Source organism: Pan paniscus, chromosome 8 (genome assembly GCF_029289425.2).
Source record: "Pan paniscus chromosome 8, NHGRI_mPanPan1-v2.0_pri, whole genome shotgun sequence".
NCBI classification, from domain to species: Eukaryota; Metazoa; Chordata; class Mammalia; order Primates; family Hominidae; genus Pan; species Pan paniscus.
In genome coordinates, this window is record NC_073257.2 from 28,083,135 (window position 1) to 28,109,504 (window position 26,370).

General features: G+C 44.9%; 1 protein-coding gene across 1 annotated transcript in view; it reads right to left on the reverse strand.

Moving 5' to 3' along the window:
* The window catches only part of FAM171A1 (family with sequence similarity 171 member A1), a 163,726-nt gene that overhangs the window by 25,079 nt on the left and 112,277 nt on the right, over nt 1-26,370 (reverse strand). Inside the window, exons 4-5 of the mRNA XM_034930040.3 lie at nt 17,639-17,797; nt 11,576-11,752 (exon numbers count right to left, since the gene is read on the reverse strand). Of these exons, the coding sequence (XP_034785931.1) occupies nt 11,576-11,752; nt 17,639-17,797 (336 nt within the window). The remainder of the gene's footprint in view (nt 1-11,575; nt 11,753-17,638; nt 17,798-26,370) is intronic.

Consider the following 26,370-nt stretch of genomic DNA (forward strand, 5'->3'; position numbering starts at 1 on the left):
GGAGGCTGAGGCAGGAGAACCACTTGAACCTGGGAGGCAGAGTGAGACTCTGACTTGAAAAAGAAAATCCAGGCCAAATAGCAGCAAACTAAGAGGGCCTTGAGGCTCCTGGGTGATGGGGAAAGCCCGCAGGAAGACACAAATTTGCCACAGATAATCCACAAAGTGAATACTCCATAAGTGGTAACTAAGAATGAAGTGTAAAATAAAAGCTCTACAACTCCAAGGTCACAAAAGCAGGCTATACCAAGCATGGGAAATTCTAGTTCTACATAAAATGATACGTTAAGAGACCTAAGTCCCTAAGAATGGGGTTGTTAAACAAAAGTGCCCCCTGAACCCGATCATACTAGAACAAATGTGATGCTATTATTTTATGAAAGTTCTCATTTTGGGGGGAGACAAACACAAAAGGCTTAATGATTCCTAGGAATGGATTGATAATACAAGATTGTTTTTTGAGTTGCTAGGCAACACTGAAAAACAAATGTCGATGTTCTGAGATCACAGTTTGGTTGTTCTCCCAGGGGCAGGACCAGTGCTACCCGGCCTTCCTGCGCTCCATCGGAGAACAGGAGCGGTACAGAGCCACTGCGATGCTGAGTCCACAGTGGCAACAGATACCAACTGGCATCTCCACGAAAAGTCACAGCTGACCGCCTGGCTGCCAAGATCTTTGGTGAGACAAAGTTTTCACTGAACTGTCATCACACCCAAACAAGTCCCATGATCTCCGTGTTCTTTGCTATCTGTGATCACTTCAATCGCTTTTTTTTTTGCAGGTACATTGCCCCCTTTTCCCCCTACTGGTCTCATTAAAGCCCCATTCACCCCTAAGAGTGATTTTGACATCTGGGCAAGTACAGACACTTTTCCTGAGAGTTATTTCTTTATTTCTAAGCCATAGCCTTGACTCTGAATGTTTCCACTGTAAAAAGGCCTATTTCCAATAACAGCTTTCTTAGGGATATGTTGATATTACCTTAGGTAAGTTGAATTCCTCCTTTGCTGAATGCCCTGAACTACTGCATCTATTCTTTTTCAAAAAATAAAAGATGATGCCCAAGGTTCTAAAATCACGTCACACATCTACGCACAGACTTGGTAAAGAAATGAACTCCCTTCTTTCATTCTAATGTTTGGGGGCACAGTGTAGTACTGTTTATCCCTATAATCCAATCACCCACCTCAGTATTCCAATCTGGGTTACTTCACCTAGTCATGTGGCTTGTGATATATAGAGACAAAGATAAGCTAATATTGTAATAATGATTTCATTGAAGACTATTTTTTAAAGAGCAGATTTAGGTTCGCGGCAAAACTGAAAGGAAGGTGCAGATATCCCACATACAGCCCAGACTCCCTCTTGATCAATATCCCCTACCAGAGAGGTGCCTTCGCTACAATTGATGAGCCTGCATTCACGTGACATTATCACCCAAAGCCCATCATTTCCATGTTCAATAATAGTTTCATTTTCTTTACGTTGTAAACATAATTTTGTGCTTTAAGAACTCCCACTCTTTGCCGCCCTTCCCCCCCACCCCCAATTAAAAACCCAATGAACCTGAAAAACAATCTTAGATCTGTGTTTTAAATGAGTCTCCACCTTCAAGGGCAAGTTGTCCGTGACTTAGGTAAAAGGACTAATTAAATGAGCTTGTCATAGCCGTAACATTCACCGTCTGAAGTGGAGACGAATCTACTACAGGCCAATTGTGAGTGGGTATTCCTGAGAGCCTGACACGAATGCATCGTACGTGGTAAGAGGCTGGTTCAGTAACCACCATTTCTATAGCAACCCCCACACACTCTCAGGCTGTGTTTTGAAGAGGCAGTGAAAACTGGATTCTACAATGTAGCTTCACTCTTAGAATATGCTTTTATTTCTATCATCTCATTAGAATGAGAGTATCCAAATCATATAATCCAGGTTGCCATTAAACAGGAGAAACTTATCAAATACAGGATCCGTAAATCTTTCTTTCTTTATTCTTTTTGCCACTTGATGTCCATCGCTTTAAATTCAAACCACTGACCTGGTTTGCCTGTGACCATTCCCCAGGGCAACAAGTCAGATGTCCGTCTGACAACCTGTACATCAGACAGCCATCTGCTGCCCCAGTTACAGGATAAAGAAAGGGTAAATGTCTGTAAAATAGAGCTGACATAATCTCTTACTGTCCAGAAAGGCTCAGCTAAGAGGCATTCGCTATGACTAACAAAACTTCCTTTGCCAGACATGGGAAGGAAAACTGCTTCTTTCAAAGGTCAAATTGGCCACTGCACAATAAATATTCACTTTATTTATTTATTTATTTATTTATTTATTTTTTTGAGACAGTCTCGCTCTGTCACCCAGGCTGGAGTGCAATGGTACAATCCTGGCTCACTGCAACCTCCACTTCCCAGGTTCAAGGGATTCTCAGCCTCCCAAGAAGCTGGAATTACAGGCACCCACCACCACACCCGGCTCCAGCTAATTTTTGTATTTTTAGTAGAGATGGGGTTTCACTATGTTGACCAGGCTGGCCTCAAACTCTTGACCCCAAGTGATCTGCCCACCTTGGCCTCCCAAAGTGCTGGGATTACAGGTGTGAGCCACTGTGCCTGGCTACAAATTCATTTTAATCGCTTCCCCTCACATACATCTTGACACCCGGGACACAGAGAGAGCACAATTGGATCATTACATATTCCACTGATTCTTTAAGGAAAAGAGATCCACTAAATAGAGTGCTCCTTCGCTCTATGAATCACAGCATTTTAACAAAATAGCTTTAACAAAACATGTCAATGTGACAAAAGTCTCGATTCCAGTATGGGTGGAATATCCTTTATCCAAGATGCTTGCGACCAGAAGTGTTTTGGATTTTGGAATATTTGCATTATACTTACCTGCTGAACATACTTAATCTGAAAATCCAAAATCCAAAATGCTCCAGTGAGCATTGCCTTTGGGCATGACCTTTGAGTATCATGATGGACCTTAAAAAGTTTTGGATTTTGGGGCATTTCAAACCTTGGATTTTTGGATTTGAGATGCTCAACTTATATATGCAAGTCGTGCTTCTTAAAAAATTTATTTTAGGCTGGGCGTGGCAGCTCATGCCTGTAATCCCAGCACTTTGGGAGGCCGAGGCAGAGGCGGATCACTTGAGGTCGGGAGTTCGAGACCAGCCTGGTCAACATGGTGAAACCCCATCTCTACTAAAAATACAAAAATTAGCCTGGTGTGGTGGCACACACCTGTAGTCCCAGCTAGCTGGGAGGCTGAGGCAAGAGAATCACTTGAACCCAGGAGGCAGAGGTTGCGGTGAGCTGAGATTGTGCTACTGTACTCCAGCCTGGGTGACAGAGCGAGACTCCATCTCACACACACACACACAAAATTATTTTTATTGAGGGTCCATATAGCAATTAGCCAACTCATGCTGTTGTAACATGCTAAACAAATTCAATGTTACTTGTATTCTAAGATGGTGTTAATCTAGTTGATCACCTTCTAATGAATATATAGGTTGAAATATGAAGATGCCAATTTCAAGAATGGGAAATTCTTTGCTTGTTCCAAAAGAAAAAAATTAAAAGACAACTGTGATAAATGGCAGCATCAAAAATTGATCCCACTCTCACGGGGTTTGAAAGGGAGCATCTCTAGTTCTCTCTCCTAAGAGTAAACTTTCAATTTCCTGGCAGTCAAGGATTAAAGTGTGTGAGTTAGAGTTAAAACATGGATATACTGAGTTAGTGTTAAAATGTGATTTTGAGGCAGGGTGGTGGCTCACAGTCATTGTAATCCCAGTGACTTGGGAGGCTGAGTTGGGAGGATCACTTGAGGGCAGGAGTCTGAGACCAGTCTGGGCAACACAGCAAGACCCTATCTCTACAAAAAAAAATTTTACAAATTAGCTGGGCATGCTGGCGCACACCTGTTGTACTAGCTACTCAGGAAGCTGAGGTAGGAGGATCTCCTGAGCCCAGGAGTTCTAGCTCCGATTGTACCATTGCACTGCAGCCTGGGTGACAGAGCAGGACCCCTTCTTTAAACAAACAAACAAACAAACACAAACAAACAAAAACTACCACGTGATTGTATCATTTGAACAGAAGTCCCATCAAACCATAAAATAATTTCATCTTTCTTTACAGAGTTTGAGGTCTGGCCCTACAATGAAGGTGCTGTCACTCTGAGTATCAGTTGTCAACTCTGGCAAAATACAGGGGAGCTGTCAGCTAACAGGAAATATGGACGTTGGGGCTGTCTGGGCACCCCAGTTTGCTCGTGTAGAGTGTGGAATACACTGGCACTGTAATATTAGAATGGAAAGAACTTCTGGAAGGCATTTAGACCACAGGTCACAACTTTTTTAAAATTTTTTAATTTTTTTCTGTAAGAGGACAGAGAGTAAATATTTTTGGTTTGTGGGGATATAAGTTTCTGTTGCAATGATTCAACCCTGCGTTGTAGTGCAAAAGCACTCACAGACAATATGCCAGCAGATGGGCCTGGCAAGGTTCCAGTGAAACTTTATTTAGGGATGCTTACGTATAAATTTCATGTAATTTTCAACCCATGAGATATTCTCCTTTTGATTCTTTATTTCCCCCATATTTATTGACGTACAGTTGAAAAACAAAAATTTTATGTACTTAAGATGTCTGACCTGATGTTTTGATATATACATCAAGCTAATTAACATATCCGTCACTTTACAGTTACCATTGCTTTTTCATCTTCTTTCTCTTGGTGGTGAGAACACTTTGAATCCACCCTCTTAGTAAATTTTAAGTATACAATACAGTCCTATTAACAACAGTTAGCAGGCTTTGCATTAAGTCTCTGGAGCTTAATCATCCTGAAGAACTAAAACTTTGTACCCCTTGATCAACATTCCCCCATTTGATTTTTTTCTCTAATCATTTAAAAATGTAAAAATGATTCTTAGCTTTCAGGCCACAGTTGGCCAAACCCAATTTAGATGAAAAATTATTAATAGATTCACAAGTTGCTATCTGTGCTATTTCTGGCTGTTAAACAATTTGGAATTGGCAGTTATTTTGATTTACCTCAAAAATAGATAATTTAAAGTATTAAACTATTTGAGATGATCGATTACTGTAATCATAAATAGCAGCTAATTATTAAATTGTTTTATGTGCTTAAGATGTGTTGGCCCATTCCCCATTTTTTTCCTGGTCTAATACCGTCTTTAGATTTTTTATTTAACTAAAATATTTTAATTTCTACTTAGATAATATTATAATTAAATGTAATAGCAACAAAAGTCTTATGAAATATGCAGGCTTCTATTGAGTTTAATAAGTGAAAAAACATATGGTTTCTTTGAAATGTCCATCTTAAAGTTTTCAGAAAACATATTTTAATTCATTTGGTTATTTTTGAATGACTATCCACAAACGTTGGCTTTTTTCTGCATACATGCAATCTGTTACAACCAGGAATTTGGCAGTTACATTTTTCATAGTAAATGTGAAGTTAAAAAGACCATTTCGGCCGGGCGCGTTGGCTCACACCTATAATCCCAGCTCTTTGGGAGGCTGAGATGGATCACTTGAGGCCAGGAATTTGAGACCAGCCCGGGCAACATGGTGAGACCTTGTGTCTACGGAAAATAAACAATAAAAAAAATTAGCCAGGTGTGGTGGTGTGTGCCTGTCGTCCCAGCTACTCAGGGGGCTGAGGTGGGAGGATTGCTTGAGCTTGGGAGGTCGAGGCTGCAGTGATCTGTGACTGCACCACTGCATGCCAGGCTGGCTGACAGCGCAGGACTCCGTCTCAAAAAAAAAAAAAAAAAAAAAGGAGGTGGAAATAGGTCAACTTCACAATGAAGATTCCCAATGTACCGTCATGGTTATTTTTTCAGAGAGGAAACAGACAATGGGCTAACTTATATTTCAGAGGCTTCCTAACAATGCACACACCTCTGTTTTCACCAATTTCTGTATTGTATTCATTTCCTATTGCTGCTATAAAAAATTACCACAAATAATAGGGTCTTAAAACAGCACAGATTTACTTTCTTATACTCCTGGAGGTCAGAGGTCCAAAACCAGTTTCTCTGGTCTCAAGTCAAGGAGTCCACAGGGCCGGTTTCTCCTGGAGGCTCAGAAGGGAGAATCCCTTGCGTGCTGATTTTGGCTTCCAGTGGCTGCCTGTATTCCTTGGCTTGGGTCCCCTTCCCGCATTTCCAAAGTGCATGGCTCCGGCCTGCGCTCCCATCCTCACACTGCCGTCTCCTAATCTAATTCTGGCTCCTCTTGCATCCTACTCATAAGGGCCCTTGTGATGGCCGTGGGCCCATCCAGAAAGTCCATGAGAATCACCCCATCTCCAGATTCTTCATCACTTCCACCAAGTCCCTTGACCATATAAGGTAATATCCACAGGGCCCGGAGATTAGGATGCAGAGATAGTTCCATCTGCCATGGACATCAAAAACTTCTTTAAGTAAGTTTGTTGTTTGTGAACTGTATGTAAAGTCCATCGAGGAAAGCAAGGATGCTGCTTTTATACAACTGTGCCATATTGTTACAGTGCACACGACCCATACAGGAATCCCTAGGGAAGGCTTCCTTATATTAGGAGCCCCAGCCTTATTCCTCCATATTCAAATACACTCATTAAAAAAGAGAAGGCAAAAATGAGAAGGAGAAAATAAACAGCAGGGATGGAGGCTCCAAGATAGAAAAAAAATCCAATAGAACTGTCCTCCCTCTAAACAAGAGCTTAAACATCATCCTTTTATAACGTGTACATATACATACATACATAAAGGTAAATTCTATGTATACAGTCAACGTGATCTCAGCTCACCGCAAGCTCCACCTCCCGGGTTTACTTATGCCATTCTCCTGCCTCAGCCTCCTGAGTAGCTGGGACTACAGGCGCCCGCCACCATGCCTGGCTAATTTTTTGTATTTTTAGTAGAAACGAGGTTTCACCATGTTAGCCAGGATGGTCTTGATCTCCTGACCTCGTGATCCACCCGCCTCGGCCTCCCAAAGTGCTGGGATTACAGGCATATCATAGTATCTTAAATTGCCTTTTAAAGATATCTAAATTGGCTAGACATGGTAGCTCATGCCTGTCATCCCAGGACTGTGGGAAGCTGAGGCGGGTGGATCACTTGAGCCCAGGAGTTCGAGACCAGCCTAGGCAACATAGTGAAACCCCATCTCTACTAAAAAAAATACAAAAATTAGCCCGGGGTGGTGGTGGGCACCTGTAATCCCAGCTACTTGGGAGGCTGAGGCACTAGAATCACTTGAACCTGGGAGTTGGAGGTTGTAGAGAGCTGAGATCTTGCCACAGCACGCCAGCTTGGGTGACAGAGTGAGACTCCGTCTCAAAAAACCCCCCAAAATTAGCGGGCCTGGTGACCACCCTTGTACTCCCAGTTCTTCAGGGGGCTGAGGTGGGAGGATTGCTTCAGCTCTTGAGATAGAGACTGTAGTGAGCTATGATCACACCATTGCACTCTAGCCTGGGTGACAGAGGGAGACCCTGTCTCTTAAAAACAAAAGAAAACAAAAAACCCTAAAATTATTCTCATGTGATTCAACCATTCAACAGACATTTTAGTTGGGTACCTAGCATTATGCCAGAAACTGTTATTGATCACAAGCATTCAAAGATAAATAGACTTGGCAAGGGCACAGGGAGTAACTGGTACCCACACAGACTCGGTGAAGGTGCAGGGAGTGGCTGGTACGCACAGACTCGGTGAGGGTGCAGGGAGTAACAGGTACCCGCAGAGACTCAGGGGGGGCACAGGGAGTAACTGGCACCCGCATACCGTGCCATTCAAGCTGATAGGACCATTGCAACGTGCACAATATGCTCAGGATGAGGCCGGGGAGGGGACTGGAAAGGATCGGCTGTGCTCGTGAAAGTGACAAGCTGTCATTTACTTTTGTGATGACTAATTTTGTCTGACAACATGGCTAGGCCACAGTCCCCAGAAATGTGGTCAAATATGTCCAGATGTGACTGGGGAGGTATTTTGTTTAGAAGAGATAAACTGTTCAACCAGTTGACTTTGCTTTTTTTTTTTCTTCTTATTATTTTTTTTTGAGATGGTGTCTCACTCTGTCATCCAAGCTGGAGTGTGGGGACGCTATCTTGGTCCACCTCAACCTCCGCATCCTGGGTTTAAGTGATTCTCCTGCCTCAGCCTCTGGCGTAGCTGGGATTATAGGCATGCACCACCACGCCCAGTTAATTTTTTGTATTTTTAGTAAAGATGGGGTTTCACCATATTGGCTAGGCTGGTCTCAAACTCTTGACCTCAGGTGATCTGCCTGCATTGGCCTCCCAAAGTGCTGGTATTACAGGCATGAGCCACGGTGCCCGGCCCAATCTGTTGACTTTGAGTGAAGCAGATCACTCTCCACAGTGAGGGAGGGCCTCATCTCATCAGCCTGCCTTGCAATTTTGGACTTGCCAGCCTTCCCAATTGTGTGAGCCATTCCTTAAAATCAATCTCTCCAAATATATATATATCTCCTATTGGCTCTGTTTCTTTAGAGAATCCTAATACACTCATTATAACAACAGTGGGTACTATTATTGCCATTTCACAGTGGAAGAAACTAGACCAGAAAGGCTAAGTAACTTGGCCAGGGCCACACAGCCAGTGGGTGGCAGAGCTGGCATTCCACACCACTGTGCCCCCCAGAATCCCTGCTCTTAACCACAGTCTCCGCTGCTTCTCAGTGCATTGACCTGGGTGCGCTTGAGCGCCCCCTGGGAGGGCTAAAGGGGACAGGCAGACCATACAAGGGGGTGTATATTCATCTCTTACAAATGCAAATAGAGGTAAGTAATTTGCCCAAGGTGGGACTCACAGTTTTATAAGTAGCAGAACCCAGGTTTTCAGGAAACAAAACACAAACTCAAAGCTCTTTCCATTCTCTTGCCCACTTCCTCTGTGTTTTTCTTTATCCATTTTCTTCCTCCCTTTAGAATTCCGGCATTCTTCAGAGACTCTTGGTCACACATCCCTCAGGCTACTCCCTCCTGGAGGCCGAGTGTACCTCAGGTCCCCACCATGACCTTGATGACCCCCAAATTATCAGGCTCGCAGAGAACACACACCATCAATGAAGTGCCCGTCTCGCTTACTGCAGGATATGTGAACAGACAGCATCACAATCTACTTAACAATATCAAGTTTACTGTGGCTGGTAAAATCAATGCATTCCACACAAATAATTACAGTGTCTCTATTAATTATTTGGAAAGTAAAAATAAGACAAAACAAAAATCCCCTCCAAAAGCCCAACAGGCGTTTCTTTTAAAATATAATTCCTAGAACTCTGTTTTAACTGATTCAAGGAATTAGGTATCTTTGAAAATATACTGATATCAAAAATCTCCCAATTATCTTCATGCATGGTCTAACAGTTTTAAATTCTGAACTGGGTTATTTGAAAACTGATATTTTCTTTTTTCGAGACAGTCTTGCTCTGTCATCCAGGCTGGAGTGCAGTGATGCCATCTCGGCTCACTGCAACCTCTGCCTCCCAGGTTCAAGGGATCCTCCCAACTTAGCCTCCCAAGTAGCTGGGACTATGGACATGTACCACCACAGCTGGCTAATTTTTTGTATTTTTAGTAGAGATAGGGTTTCACCATGTTGGCCAGGTTGGTCTCAAACTCCTGACCACAAGTGATCTGCCCGCCTTGCCTCCCAAAGTGCTGGGATTATAGGTGAGCCACTGTGCCCAGCAGCAAATTGATATTTTCAAGCTTGACTTTCAGGGCACTAGGAAGCAAACGGGGGTAAGAGCCCCCACGCTGCCAAGACCCTCAGCCCGAGCACATGCTCGTGGGCTGGTATCATGAGTGCAAACCAATACAACTGTCTGGAGGGAAATCTGGAAATATGTTTTAAAAGTTTTAGAATTTTGTACATTTTGTAACTCAGCAATTCTTCTAAAATGTCATCCTAAGGAAATAACCAAGGCTGTGCATAAAGATTTAGCTACAAAGATATTTTCTACAGCATTGGTTAGAATAGTAACATTTTTTTCTAATTGCAGGGGATTGATGAACCAAAGTGAAGTATGATATATCCACAGGGTGGAATACTATGGACTTATTAAAATTGACATGGCAGAATAATGATGCTATGGAAAGATGTTCATGCTGTACAAATGTATTTTTATGTATATATTATTGGTTGATTGAGTGAGTGAGTGGTCTCGTTCTGTTGCCTAGGAGGTGCAGTGGCTCAATCATAGCGACATGACTCACTGTGACTTTGAATTCCTGGGCTCAAGCAATCCTCCCGCCTCAGCCTCCCAAAGTGTTGGGATTTCAGGTGTGAGCCACTGCACCCAAACAGTACCCAGCACATGATCTCATTTCTGCTAAATATGCTTTGCAGAAGGCAACCTCTCAGATAGCCAGCCCCAAGTGACCCCTGCCTCCTGGTATTCACTCCCCTGTATAGTCTACTCTCAGTGCTGGTCTATACCAGTGTGGGTCTGTGTGACCAACAGCCTAATGGAAAGAAATGATGGTATGCTGCTTTTGGGATTAGGTTACAAAAGACCATGACCTCATTCTGGGCACTTGGGCTTTTAAAAGGCTGGTCTCAGACTCTTGGCCTCAAGTGAACCACCCGCCTCAGCCTCCCAAAGTGCTGGGATTACAGGTGTCAGCCACCACACCTGGCCTACTATATCATTTTTATTTACTCTTGGATCATTTGCTCAGGGGAAAGCAAACTGCCGTGTAGTAAGCAGCTCTATGGATGGTCCCACGTGGTAAGGAGGTAAGGCCTCTGGTCAACAGCCGGCAAGGAAGTGAGGTCTGCCTTCAGCCCTGTGAGTCACACTCATTAGCCCCAGCTGAACCTTGCTGGAGAGGACCACAGCCTTGATTCACAGCTTGACAGCCGCCTTGTAAGAGACTCTGAGCCCTACCACCCAGCTCGGCTGTACCTGGATTCCTGACCCCCAGAAACTCTGAGATACTGGAGCTCACTGTTGTTTTAAGCAGCTAACTTTTAGGGTGGTGTTACACAGCAGTTGATAACTAATACCTACGTGCACTGTGAAAGCCCTAGAAGGACAGAATTCAAGATATATTAGTGGTTTTCTCTAGGTGGTAAGACTTATGGGTAATTTTTATTTTCTTTGTTTTGTACAGTTTTGACAAATGTTTGTCCTTTTTCAGAAAACAGAAAAAAAAAAAATACCACACATGACCAAGAGCAACCATATGACCTTCTGATGAATAAAAGGATGAAGATTAGGAGAGCCAGTTTTAGCTCTAATAACCTTTACAGATTCTTTTCAAGTAAATTAGGTTAAATGTGCAAAACAAAAACAAATAGGAAAACTAACAAAAAATGAGTTCCCAAGAGAGGGTCTGAATGGCACGGGGAAGGGTGCCGTCCCCATGAGAAACCACACAATGCAATGTGAGCAGCAGCATTCACTGACTTCAAGGAAAGGAGACTTCCATGAGCTTCTTAGAAGGAAAACCAAACAGTAACAAAGCCATCTGGTAGCTGATTGTCGGCACAGAACTCTTGCTTACCCAGCTTCTGGTCAAACCGCCACGCCGCGACATAGGCATTGTGCCTCAGGCTGCTCTGCATGGCCAGGGGCACAGTGACATAGATGGGACCATCCACCAGCACCGGCGTTCCATTACTGCTCAGCAAGTGGACGCTGACGGCTGTGACTGGGGTCAGGTCATGCCTGGTGCTGTTTCCTAGAAGGAAGAGGCATTTTCCATCATTTGCATGCAAAGTACCCATGTGGGGCTGTGGAAACCTTTGCAAAAAAATAGTCGCAGCTACCATTACCTCCTATATGCCAGGGACTGCATGAAGCACTTTACATACATAATCCTCACCACAACCCAGTAAGGCAGGTAAAATCGTCATTTTTACACACAAAGAAACAGGCTCAGAGAGAGTAGTAATGGTAGGTGGCCTAAGGGCATACACTCAGTATGGGCTGAGCTGGAATCTAGGCTCAGGTTTTCTTTTTTCTTTTTTTTTGTGATGAAGTCTCATTCCGTTGCCCAGGCTGGAGTGCGATGGCACAATCTCAGCTCACTGTAACCTCCACCTCCTGGGTTCAAGCGATCCTCCTGCCTCAGCCTCCCAAGTAGCCGGTATTACAGGCTTCCACTACCCTGATGGATAATTTTTGTATTTTTAGTGAAGATGGGGTTTTGCCATATTGGCCAGGCTGGTCTCAAACTCCTGACCTCAGGTGATCTGCCTGCCTTGGCAATCCCAGGCCTGTGCTGGGATTATAGACTTAAGCCACTGTGCCCGGTCAGGTTTGCTATTTTTCATTATTGTGTTTTGCTTTCAAAAACGATCTCAAAAGAGAAGGATTTTTCTATAATGTGAGACAAAGGTGTAAGTGGAAATCACCGGAAATAACTTTTACACAAAGTGAGCCCCATGCACATGTTAATTACTTGGCAGATAACCTTAATAAAACCAAATGTTTTAGAGTAGAGGCTGCTTTTTTTTTAACATAGCAAATTTCTTCAAGGATTGCTTCAAAAATATTAACTTCTGCTAAAAAGTATGCTATTGAGGACTGGACTTGAAATATTTATGAGTTATTTTAATTGCCATTGTTATTTTGATCTGTTTAAAAGGACCTCAGTATACCAATTATTTTCCATTAAAGGCCTTTGGTCCAAGCCAAAGCTTTAATGACTGCCTACAGATAAATTAGAGAATGCTTATGAGACCGATATATTTATGCACTCAAGCAATCCATTTTACATTTTCCTCTAGTGAAATACAATATCGCACAAACTGTGTTGTCATAATTTTACATCTTTCTTTGAGCACAATGACAAAAACACAGCGATAAAAAATTTAAGCTGCATTAAAATACAATCTATAGGACTTTTTATTCAGCTACTTATATACTTACCTACCTACCAAACTGAGCTAATGTAAACCTCCAATCTGGTCTACATTTAAACATTTAAAGAAAACCTAGTGAATTTTAGAGTCTCAACAATGAATTACAGTTAAATCCTTCATACAGCAATTTCTACACAGCTAATGCCACTCTACCTTTTATCATTCATACCCGTCTGTTTTTTAATGAAGGCAAAGGTGTGGGAATGGAGATTTCATGGAAAGATCGAAGTTGGAATCACAGATCCAAGTTTTGAAATCTCTTAGTCTGGTTATGTCATTTTATGGTAAAAAAACAACCAACAAAACTCAGAATTTACCATGTTTCTGGTCCAAAGATTTTGTGTCTTGAAACACAAATGTGCCAGCAGCTCAAAGTTGATAGAGAAGCAAAGCCAGGTCTACAATCTACTGCTCTAGATTCTGTTAGGCCCTCTCAGGAAGATGGAACTTAGAACTACAGAAAGGCTGGCCAGGCGCAGTGGTGCATGCCTGTAATACTGGCACTTTGGGAGGCCGAGGCAGGTTGCTTGAGCCCAGGAGTTCAAGAACAGCTTGGGCAACATAGTGAAACCCCATTTGCACAAAAAAATACAAAAAATTAGCTGGGCATGGTGGTGCATGCCTACAGTTCCAGCTACTCAGGAGGCTGATGTGGGAGGATCACTTGAGCCTGGGAAGTGAAGGCTGCAGTGAGCTATGATCACACCACTGCAATCCAGCCTGGGTGACAGAGTGAGACCCTGTCTCAAAACAAAACAAAACAAAAAAAGAGAAACTACAGAGACATTAAATAATTTACTAGACTGTATAAACAACTGAGAGATAATGTTTTCCATCAGGGAGTGCTGTTTTCATTCATCAAACTGTAGTCAAGATGTCCAAGTAGGTAGGTAGCAGGTACTTGGTAGATAAAGGAGAAAAGCCCTAGAAATGGTGTCTCCCTTCTCCCTCGTCACCTTTCAACTCTCCCTTCCTGCACGTTCCCAGCCCAGGAAGACGGAGTGCCAGTACCAGATCTGCCACTCACTGCCTATGTCACCTCTGAAAGTGACTTCATTCCTCTGGGGTCTGTTTTTCTTACCTTCAAAACTAAGGAGGGTAGACTAGATGCCTTCCTGCATCTATGGAAATAAGTACACTCAGCTTGAAACATTCAGAAGTAAGTAGAGCATTGCAGAAACGAGCATATTAATGGACAGCAATGTGCATTAGGTTCATGGGATTTCATGTCCCTTTAGTGTCCTCTAGCTGTCTTAAGACATTGTGGGGAATTATATCTGCCTTCTTGAGGTCTCTTTCCTCCCTCAGGGCTTCATTAAATGCCTGCTTCTCTATGCCTTCCCAATGACTCTCCCTCTATGTCCCCATGTTGTTTATTCTGCAACGATTTTTTTTTTTTTTAGACAGAGTCTTGCTCTGTCACCCAGAGTGGAGTGCAATGGTGCAATTTGGCTCACTGCAGCCTCTGCCTTCTCAGTTCAAGCAATTTTCCTGCCTCAGCCTCCTGAGTAGCTGGGACAACAGGCACACACCACCACGCCTTGCTAATTTTTTTTTCTTTTTTTTTGTATTTTTAGTAGAGATGAGGTTGGTCAGGCTGGTCTTGAACTCCTGACCTCCCTCCCAGTGATCCACCCGCCTCGGCCTCCCAAAGTGCTGGGATTACAGGCGTGAGCCATCGCGCCCGGCCTATTCTGCAACAATTCACATTTTGAAGGGCTAAACTATTTTCCTTCTCTTTGTTACGAAACTCCAATTTTACACAAAATACTGAGTTTTATATAGAAAGTGGTTTTCCTTCCCATTCCATCTGGATGTTGCCTGGCTCCCTTTAAGTCCGCACAAAGACAAGCAGGTGTCAGGCAAATGCAGCAGGATCGTGTTGCGGGGCAGAACACCACTGGCCCAAGCGAGGAGAGGAGCTGTATCACCTTGGGCCATCTACCTGGTCACTTGTCACGTGACAGGTTCTGCTCAGCTGACATCTAAGGTTCTGTTGGGCTCTGTATTCTACCAACTTTTTGGAATTGCAGGAAAAGTCTGCACCTGTCATTTTATTGACTCTTCTCTGTCTTCCTGGAGTTATTAGTGAAAGCAATTTTTGTAAAAACCCCTTGGGAACACCACGGAACATTCTGTGCTTTCTCAGCAGCTGGGGGAAGAGTGCGATGCTCTCTGGTGAGAGGAGGGGGCCCCCAAGAGCTAGAAAGAGAAGATGCTTCTCCACTTACTTACAACTCTGGATCCACCCTCTAAACCAAACAACACAACCTTCATGGTACCCCCAGAAAACAGCCTTTCGGAGCCCTTTCCAGTCTCTTCCGCAGCCTCTCTGTTTCCATCCACCTTCACTGAACTCTGGTTATGACGCTAGTCATTTCCTGCGTCTTCGGGAGATGAACTTGTGTCATCTTCCAAAGACACGTCTGGTCCAGGCGTGCTCTCTTTAGGCTGTGAGCTCTTAGATGCCTTTAGTAAAACAGGAGATGAGTGACTGTGGGCAAAAGACAAGCTGTGTGCAAACTGACCCCGGGGGCCGCCATGGAGCTGGTGAGTTACTGAGGTGTCTGTGCTCAAGGGAGCCCAGGTTCCAAGTCCCCGAGGGCGCGTGTGAATTCACTATGGGTGGATGCCTTCGCTGCTAGGTCTCCGAGAAAGCCTAGTCATTTCTAGGTCAAGTCATCCATTCTTTCCGTGGAAGAGAAATTTCATGTCACATTGCAAAGACCTCTCTTCCCTTTGAAATCACGGAATGATCTTAAAATAGAACAAACTCCTCTAAAATCAATAGTTCTGTGTCTTAGTGTTCTTTTTCCCCCATTTTCTCAGACTGCATAATTTATTCAAGAGCTACTGGAAGTGGGGCACAGAAAAATTTAATGAGTCCCGAGCACGGAGGCTGTCCCTCCAAGTTAGGGTTTTGTGGATCGTGCACCATTTTGTCCGGGAGGCTAGATGCTGGCTATGATATTTTAAAACTTTTTTTTTTTTTTTTTTTTTTGAGACAGAGTTTAGATCTGTTGCTCAGGCTAGAGTGCAGTGGCACGATCTTGGCTCACCGCAACCTCCACCTCCTGGGTTCAAGCAATTCTCCTGCCTCAGCTTCCCGAGTAGCTAGGACTACAGGCACCTGCCACAACGCCCAGCTAATTTTTGTATTTTTAGTAGATGCAGCATTTCGTCATGTTGGCCAGGCTGGTCTCAAACTTCTGACTTCAAATGATCCACCCACCTCAGCCTCCCAAAGTGCTGGGATTACAGGCATGAGCCACCGCACCCAGCCTTAAACCACTTCTTCATGCTCCCCAAAACAAGACTTTTCTCCCAGACCGGCACATGTCAAGTAATAGTCAACATTTTTTTTTCCTAATAATGTTTACTTAAGATGACTGCTATGCCATCTTTCTGATGACAAAGTACTGACATATTTACTGACAAGTTAATCACATCCTCATCAGCACACAAAAATTAAAGAAGAAACGTTTTGGAAAACAGAGAGAAGAAAAATGAGTAACAAATCACCATGTTGCCTTTATGTATAACCAGAAACTTATTAATATGCTACAAAATGGATCAAATGTTTCAGGTTTAAAAGCTTTTTCAGAATAATCAGTTTATGTAAAGCACTGGAAAATTAAGTGAAATTCAAGCCAAGTATCCCTGGGAAATGCAGTAAGTTACTCTCCTAGCAGAATGGAACTCAGAACAGCCTTTGATTTAAAATTTTAATGCTGTGATTAGTCTAAAGTGTGGGGGAAAGGAAAGTGGGGTAGACAAGAAAATAATTCAGGACTCCAGAATCCTGACACCTCTTCCACCAGGAGGACTGGGGACCATTCCAGTGCGAAGGGGTCCAGAGAATGGTGCAGTTGGACATAAACAGAGGTGGAAGATACCCGTCTTGGGTCTTTCTCTGATAAGGAATTATCACTTATTTTCTGGTGGATGGCTTTTAGTTTCTCTGATCTTTTAGCTGTGGCATGCCAGAATAGTGGTACTGACCCAGCTGACTTAGAGACCTGCCAGGAGAGGGCGGATTCTAAAGCAAATTCAAAGCCTGGCCACTCTATGCCCAGTTGAGGGCAGAGAGAGCAAGTGCAGAGAAAGAAACGATGTGGGAAAGAGCTGGGTGGACACAGATGGCAGAGGGCGGAGGCTCCCCATCCTAAGTGGTCCCCATGCCGGTGGGGCATGGAGCCAAGGTATGCCTGTCTCTGAGTTGGACCAAGCACCACCTCTTCCCCTCCTGGCTGCAGCATAGATGGGTGGGGTGGTAAGTCTCTACCAGCCCCACCCACCCACAGGCTACCCTCTCAAATGGGGGCTCGTGGGATGAGGCAGAGGGCAGCTGGGCCAAAAACCCTAAGTCTAATCTTATACTTAAAAAAATTGCAATTTCAATAAGCATTTCTCTGAATTGAATATATTTAGTCCACCAAAGGAGAGCTCAGAGAAGGTGCTTAAGGCAACTGGTAACAGAAGAAAAGCTCAAGGAGACCAATGTGCTAACATGTAATTCTGCAGGGCTTGTACCGATGTAACACAGTTTCAATGCACTTGAACTTGTACCAAGAATTCCCCTTCTGCACCTTCAGTGCCTTTCTCTCACATAGTGCTAAAACTCCCAATCATACCTAAAATCCACATGTAAAGACTAAAACACAGTAACTCCCACTGAAAAGAGAAAAGACTCCAATTACCTGTTCCATTTCCGTCTAATCCTCGCAAATAAGGAAAACTGTCCACCTCCGAAGGGGAGCTGGCGGCCGTGAGAAACGCGGTCAGGTCACTGTAGCTGGTGTTCTCAGGCAACCTCAGAGCCCTTCTCTGGAAATGAACGCGAGGCTGTGGCCGGGCACCTGCAGAGATTAACCTCGGAGTTATCTCCCCCAGGAGCAGTTTCTGTTTTTAGAAAATGCAAAACCAGGAAGTGCCTCTCTAAGGTTTCAGCACGCCTCCCCCACCCTGCTCCCTCTCACAAGGCCTCCCTTCCCCCATTCATGCAGGACGCAGAGATGTGACAATATGCTATTATGGGGAGAGAAATAATAGCCCATTGTCACATTTGTTTTGACACAGGATGTTATTTAGGTTTTTAACAAAAAGCTTTTTCCAAGTTCCATGTGCAAGCAGTCTTGTCACTGCCCAGCATTTGCCTGTGGATCTGGGTAGCATTTTGGGAAACTCCATGTAAATGAAACAAGTAGATGACTATTAATCTCTTTACTCAAACAATGTAAGAGATACTCTTTGATACCCCTGCAAACCCATCTTTAATCTCCCTGGAAAAATCTGGTTTAATGCCATGAACCAAATTGAAGGAGGGCAAGGGAATTAACAGTGCAACCTTGAAAAGAATTGCAAACAATGCCCCAGTGGCAATGAATCTTCTCTTTCTGTGGGAGCTGCCATTCGTCATCATCCAGTCTATTCTGGAGGCGTGCTTCCTACTTGTGATGGATTATGTCACAGAATTTATGATGAGACTTTTGAAATGATGCAAAATGATGCTTCTTCACCAAACTCAACTCCTTTGTGTAGGAGGACAGGTTGGGCTGACAGGCCCTAGACAGTTGGTTGTGCCATCCTCTGCAGCTTAACTTTGCTCCAGATTTTCTTTTTCTTTTCTTCCTTTTTTTTTTTTTTTGAGATGGAGTTTTGCTCTTGTTGCCCAGGCTGGAGTGCAGCGGCATGATCTCAACTCCCTGCAACCTCTGCCTCCCGTTCAAGCGATTCCCCTGCCTCAGTCTCCCAAGTAGCTGGGATTACAGGCGCCCGCCACCACACCCAGCTAATTTTTGTATTTTTAGTAGAGGCAGGGTTTCACCATGTTGGCCAGGCTGGTCTCGAACTCCTGACCTCAGGTGATCCACCCGCCTCAGCCTCCCAAAGTGTTGGGATTACAGGTGTGAGCCACCGCGCCTGGCCCAGATGTTGTTTTGATCATAAAACCTGAACTGGTTTTTACCTAATGCTGCGGTGATATTCACAAGACGTAAAGGTGCTAGGTAATTTTGTGCAAACCTGGCAAAAGCATTGTTAAGAGAAAAACTGTAGATCCAACCCCAGGCTTGAGGGAGACCACATTCCACCTGTGCTTTGCTGAGGGTTCCTTCTCCCGGTCCCCTGCTGTCCTGCTTCAACAGCTCTGCACGGAGCTGGTGGGCTTTATCTCCACTCCACGGTTCCTTTTAACTCTGGATCAAAGAACTTGTAAGGAGTAAAGAAGCCTGTCTAGACGTGTTCTAGAATAAGGGAGTTTTAGAGCTCCAAGAATCCACTAGTCCAAGTCTCTCTTCTTAAAGGTGAAGTCACTGAGGTCCAAAGGACTTATGTCGGGGGCAGCCTGTCTTGGCTACACACTGCCTAACTGGCAGGGAGTCACAATGCTCCCTCTTCCTTCTAAAAACTAGCAGGTAGACTTCTCCAGGGGCTGGTTCTCCACTCTGTGAAATCCAGGCCCAGGTTTAGAGCCCAGCGAGCAGGTGCCCAAAATCATGAGAGTCCTATCTAACTCCAGTCATCTCTGCTGAAACTAAACAGACACAGACATTAGTCTAGCTCCAGACCATTGATTCCCCTTCTTCATCCCTAAAACAAACCCACAGCGACACACCAGCCTCTGGGGATCTGGGTATTTTAACATTATTGTATTCTTCTTAGTCTGGTCTTATTTTCCCTCGATGTTACAGAATACCGATGTCTTACTCCTGCCACCTCCTTGGTCTGTGGAGAGTTCAAATTCCTCGGGGGTCCCACAAGCGCTCTGTGTCCTGCCAGGGGCAGTCTGTTTCTCATCCCTTCTCCCCCTTGCCCACACACATGGCGCACAGCTTGCTTTTCTTCTCCCTTTCCACGCTGCCCTCCAGGATGGAAGGTCAAAGCCAGCATTCTTTCTCATCTCCTCACTCCGGATGATATAACAACATTCATTGCTTCTGGTATTTTTTTCAATGATCAGGAAATATATGTTATCTACTGGTTTTCCGGCTAAATAATGCTGCTGATAGTATTCAATGAACAAGCCCCTGTGTAGAAGCCTGGGTCTCACATGGTGGAAAAGTAAAGCACTCTGCTAATAGGAAGAGAACAAGAATGGTGAGTCTACATGTGACGGAGCAAAGAGGGAGCCTGTCCTCATGAGGGTCCGGGCAGAGGCAGAAGCTGAGCTGGTGATCCCAGAACAGGGAAGGAAAAGTGTACCCCTCCAGGCCTTAGGAGGAGCCCCTGTGAGATGGGCTGGCAGAGACCTGTGTGAGGGCAGTGGGGCACAGAAACCTTCTCCGACTGGACTGAGGGTTGCTGAAAGACAAGGGGGAGCCTGGGAATGGGCCCAGGATACGCAGCCTAGCCAGGACTTACGGGGACTGGCCTGGGACCCAGAGAACCAGAAACCCAGGCTGCTCTCCCCAGCTCTCAGGGCCCTGGTGTCTCCCCCGATCCTCTGCTTCTCGTGCCTTCTCGAGCAGATCAAGTGTTACATGCATTTGGGTGGGCAACACATCTCTCTCCCCACTTGTGCAGGAGAATTTGGTCCCTGGCCAGACATCCAGGGTCTATCTGCTGGGGCTGGGGGCTGGGGGTATGTAGCAGGCTATGTGGGGGCAGATCCTCATGGAAAGGATATGGCCGGTGCAGCTTATCTGACACACCCTGGGACTGGCACGACACGGGTACCATCCATGAGGGACTAAACACCCCACCACAAAGCACAGGCAACACCTATGGTGATGAAAATGACTGAAGAAGCACGTAAGGAATTTAAGGGTGCAAGCTATTCTGAGCCACAGCACAAATAAAATCGAAAGACGGTATGCATGGGGTTGGGCGAGCGGTTATATTCTTAAGCCTGCCTCCGTGTACTAAAGCCGCTAAATAGTTCCACACTTCAGAAAGGAATATGATTGTGAGGGGGTGGCAGGGTAGGCAGTGGATAAGCCTGTAGGGCTCCATCCCCATCCCCAAAATACTCAGACCCTGCTCTCCTGAAAATACGGGGGTCCCCGCTTCCTCTCGCTGCATTTCTTTCTTTTCTCCTTTTTCTTTTTTTTCTCAGACAGAGTCTTGCTCTGTTGCCCAGGCTGGAGTGCAGTGGCGTGATCTCGGCTTACTGCAACCTCTGCCTCCTGGGTTCAAGCAATTCTCCTGCCTCAGCCTCCCAAGTAGCTGGGATTACAAGTGACCACCACCACACCTGGCTAATTTTTGTATTTTTAGTAGATATGAGGTTTCATCACGTTGGCCAGGCTGGTCTCGATCTCCTAACCTCAGGTGATCTGCCTGCCTCAGCCTCCCAACTCTCTGCATTTCAAAATCTGTTCTTCCCTCTTCTCTTCTGCCCCTAACCACCTCCAAGGTCAATCCAAGCCTCTAATTTAACTTTTGCTTATTCATTGTAAGACTTGGCTCAACCATCTGTTTTTGCCTTCATCAGCAATCTCTTTCTCTATAGGCTTTTCCTCCCCAACCAACAAAAATACTCATTTTTTCCCCAGTCTAGAACAATAACAAGCAAACATTACTCTAACTCTGTTATCCCCATAAGCGAATGCCTTCTGTCCTTCCACCAAGCTCCAGTGATGTGGCTTCTACCCACAATGCATGCTGCCCTTGGAGACGTCGACTGTGTGATCCGCAAACCCCATGACCACAGCTCAGCCTCCATCCTCGTCGACCTCTTCACAATGGTTGACACTGTTTGCCCCTCCTGCCCACAATCCCCTTCCTCCTTGGGATTCATGGTCCTGCACTCTGGTTCTCTCCAGTGTCTGCCTGCTGTTTCCTTTGCAAGTCCTTCCTTTCTTGTCCTACCTCTGGATGAAACAGCTCCCAGAGGGCTACCACCCATCGCCTGTGCCATTTCTGTGCTCTGCTCGCTCCCTGTGGGTTCCCTTTCACTGCCACTGCCTTGGCTGGTACCATCCACTCCAGCATTGGATTCTTTTCTAAGCTCCATGCCTGGATTTTCCCCTGCCTTCTAGACACTTCTACCCAGATGCCCATCTGTCACTCTAAAATCATCATCTACCTTCTCTTTCACCTAACAATATTCCAGTCTCCCCAACACCCAGTTTTGATTCTAGGTCACCATCATCATTCTCCCTATCTATCATCCTCAAGTGCCATCATTCTCCCTATCTATCATCCTTGGCATTCACTCAAGTGCCAAGACTGGCCAATCTTCCCTTAACAAATTTCTTGCACCATATTTCTCTCCCTTTTTGCATCCAACAGCATATGTTACCTTATACTGCCTCTCACCTCAACTATTGTGAAAGCCTCCTATCCGGGCCATCTGCTTCAGCCTCACTCCCTTTTCATCTACTGACACTGTGACTGTTCAAAGATACTACTCTAATCATGTCCTTTCCCTGCCCAGAAACCATCAACGGATCTCTCCCACTTACCAAATTAACAATGATGACAAAAAAAACAACAAAAATGAATAGACCAATATAGACCCAGACTACAACTACACCTCTTCTCTAAATGAGAGGCATAGATCAGTGCTTTAGAATTTACAAAGTGCATAAATAAAAATATGTTATTTAATATTTACAACAACCCTGTGAAGAAGGAACCCTTTCCTCTTTATGGATGATGAACTACAGCTCAAAGAGGTAAGTGACTTGCCCAAAGTCATTCTGCTTGTAAGAGGTAGAAAGGAATTATTTTAATTCTAACTCTGTATCCTTTCCTATCACACCATGCCTACCTCAAAATAGATGCCCTGCTGACTGCCAACCAGTTCTCATCCTCTGGCCAAATAGGACTGCATGACTAAGTCTGATTGTTTCTTTCCTTTTTTTTTTGAGACAGGGTCTTCACTTGCTCTGTCACCCAGGCTGGAGTACAATGATGCCATCACAGTTCACTGCAGCCTTGACCTCCTGGGCTCAAGTGATCTTCCTACCTCAGCCTACTGGGTAGCTGGGACTACAGGCACATGCCACAACACCTGGCTAATTTTTATATTTTTTTGTAGAGATGAGGTTTCGCCATGTTGCCCAGTCTGGTCTCAAACTCCTGGGCTCAAGTCATCTGCCCTCCACAGCCTTCCAAAGTGCTGGGGTTACAGGTGTGAACCACCACGCCTGGTCTCTCTGTGTATATACATTCATGCATCTCCATGTCTGAAACTTCTTCCCCTCATCCTACAGCTCACCCAAAATGCATGTCAAAAGCCACCTCTTCTATGTAGTCTTTGTTAATCCCACCCTAAGCTCTAAGCTCTATTTGCATCTCTCTTGTAGCACTGCTCTTACTATGTCCTGTATCATAATTATTTGTATATTTGTTCATCTGCCTAATCAAGAGCATCATGAGAACATGGGTGGTGGAATCACTTAGCTCCAGGTTTAAATCTTTCCTCTACCACCTTATAGTTGAGTGATTTGGGCTTCAGGTTATCTTTAAAATGAGTATGAATCATGCCTGTCTCATAATATGGCTGTTGTGATGTTGGTTCAGAACACATATGGATGGTGTCTAACAGTGTCTCCTGGATAAGCACTGCTTTCCCATTTCCTCTTCCCATTATAGACTGAAGCTCCTTAAACCAGGCGTTCTGTGAAATGCATGGCACTATGTTCTGTATACAGTTGGTGCTCAATGGTACTTATGTGAAGATGAGTTAAACCTGGCAACTCACTATGTTCCAGTAATGCTCTGTCTCCATTCCAACTAGATCAGGGGTCCTCCATTTCAGCACCATTTACATTTTGGGCCAGGTAGTTCTTTGTTTGGGGGTGTCCCATGCATTGCAGCATGTTTAATAGCATCCCTGACCTCTACTCACTAGATGTCTGTAGCAGCCCCCAAAATATCTCCAGACCTCACTAAATGTCTCTGGGGAGGGGGGGCAAAATCACCCCCAATTCTGAACCACTGCACTATATACCCTGAGCACCTTCACAAAATCCAGACAACTGGCACTGAGAATCTCCCTGCAACGGGTCTATGACTGCAAAGAGGAGTAGGGAAAGCCTTTGTATTCATGGAACTCAAGAGAGGAGAAGGCATTTCTCTCTTTGTCTCTTTCTGGGTCTTCCGCTGTCTCTCTATCTGAATCTCTGTTCCTCTCCCGAACTATCACATGAACAAAGAAGCTTAAAAAGAATGCTGATAGTAAGCTTTTGGAGGGTGGGATGAAGATTTCCGAGTCAATTTCAGAAGATGAAGTTTAAAGAAAACCAAGGGTTGCCACCTGAAAGAAAACTAAAGCGGGAGGGTTGCAGAGGTTTTCTGTTTTCTGCCCTGGGGCTCTTTTCTGAGATGGCATTTAGCCTCCTTAAATGGATCAGTGAAGAGTTGAGCCAGTAATCTTGGGGATAATGGTACTTTCTCTTCTTCCCTGAATCAGAGTCAAGGAAATCTCTTCTTAGAGCTTTCATCACCTCTGGATGAGTTTATCACATCATCCTTCTTTTCTTACATGTTTAACTCCCTAAAACATCAATAACATTCATTACTCTAATACAGAAAAGGGTCGAGAAGGCAGTCATGGAAACGGCTTGATTATCATAGTGTTTTAAGTGCTAGAATAAGAGGGTAATGATGAAAGTACAAGACAAACTTCAAGAGAGAGAGTGGCCAGCTGTCCATGAGAAAAGCAGTTCCCGGGCTGGTATTTGTGAACTGTGTCTTGAAGGTTGAGAGGCAGAGGAGAAGTGACAGCATCTATGAAGGGGCACAGATAAAGAAAATCTACCGTGTGTGGGGAAGTGAAGGAACTCTCTGTGAGCTACGTGGGGTCCAGGGGCAGAGGGAGAGACTTAGGAAGGACTTGGTAAGTCCCAATCAAGAGTTTGGGGCCGGGTGTGGTGGCTCATCCTTGTAATCCCAGTGCTTTAGGAGGCTGAGGCAGGAGGAACGCTTGAGGCCAGGAGTCTGAGAATAGCCTGGGCAACATAGACCCCATCTCTACAAAAAATCTGAAAAATTAGATGGGTGTGGTGGCACATGCCTGAAGTCTGAGCTACTCCAGAGACACAGGCAAGAGAATCATTTGAGCCTGGGAGTCTGAGGCTACGGTGAGTTATGATTGCACTACTGCACTCCAGTCCATGCAACAGAGTAAGACCCTGCCAATGAATCAATCAATCAATTAGTTTGGATTTGTGTGGGCCTGCAGGGGAGAGTGAGTGGGAGTTACCGGTAGGGAAGTGAAAGATTCCGATTTGTTTTTGCCCAATTCTGACAGCAGGTGGAGTATGGCCGTGGGTGCAGAGTCTGATGTCAGAGCGATCAGGCAGGAGGCTGCTATGAAATTATTCAAGTGAGAAATGATAAAGTTCCAAATAAAGACAGCAGCTCTGGGGGTCCTCACAGAAAAGGCAGCTGGAGTGGAAAGCTATTTTTGAAATAAGAGATAGGCAGAGCAGGAAGAACCCATGAAGGAGATTGAGAAGCAATGAACAGAGAGAGGGCCAGAGAAAGGATGAAGACATCCAGGAAGGCAGGACCGGGTAGGGTGGTGAAGCTGCGGGGAAGTTAGGAAGAAGTGGCCACTAGGTCACGTAACTGTAGCTCTGCTGAGCTCAGCAAGAGGGATTTCTAAGGAATCGTGTGAGGCAGCACAAAAGGGAGTTTAAAGACATGTGCATGGCAAGGGGAGGTATCTCCAAGGTTCGGGAAAAGATTGTGACTTGAAGGAGAAATAGGGTGACTTAAGAAGGGTTTTGCTTTGAATGGCAAAGCCTTCAGTGATTTTGAGAGCTGAGAAAGAACTAGAAGAGATGAAAGACTCAGCATAAATGCAGGGAGGTGTGAGAGGAGGTGATAACAAATAGGCTCCAATGAGAATGTGAAGGGGTTCATGGTGGGGCAGAGAAGCTGCAGGAGGACACTGCCATGTCCTCTTCGGAAAGGGGGCGGGAGGAAGACCACTTGGGAAGGCGTGCTTCCCTGACGGCCTGCTTTCCCTGTGAAACCAGCCACCAGGGCCCTCCTGGGAGGACGGCATGCAGGTGGGGCGAGGGGCATATGGAGTGTGCTGGGAAAAGCTTCCCACAGCAGCTGCCCGGGGAACAGGAAAAGGACCATCTGGGAAACATGAGGAGCCCAGCAGAGGATGGAGACCACTGACCTGGGGGATGCCAGTCGGCCTGATGACAGTGCCCATGGGCAGCTGGGGGCATCTTGTCTGTATCTTCTTATTTACTCTCATCACACTCAGTCATTGTTTCTGAGACAGCATGAGGACCTCCTAGAGGCTCCGGGAGCCAGAGCTGCAGGCTGGCTCCCCCAGTCTCATCTCTGGCATTCAAACAATGCCAGCCTCCCCATTCATCCCTTACCAGAAATAATCTGGGATTTAATCTATGGATTTACTACCAAACCCCTCCCCACAAGATTTTGATGGAAATGTGATCTTCAGCAAAGGACAAAACACTCTCCAAGAAAATGATTCGTATAATTTATGAGTGTTCTC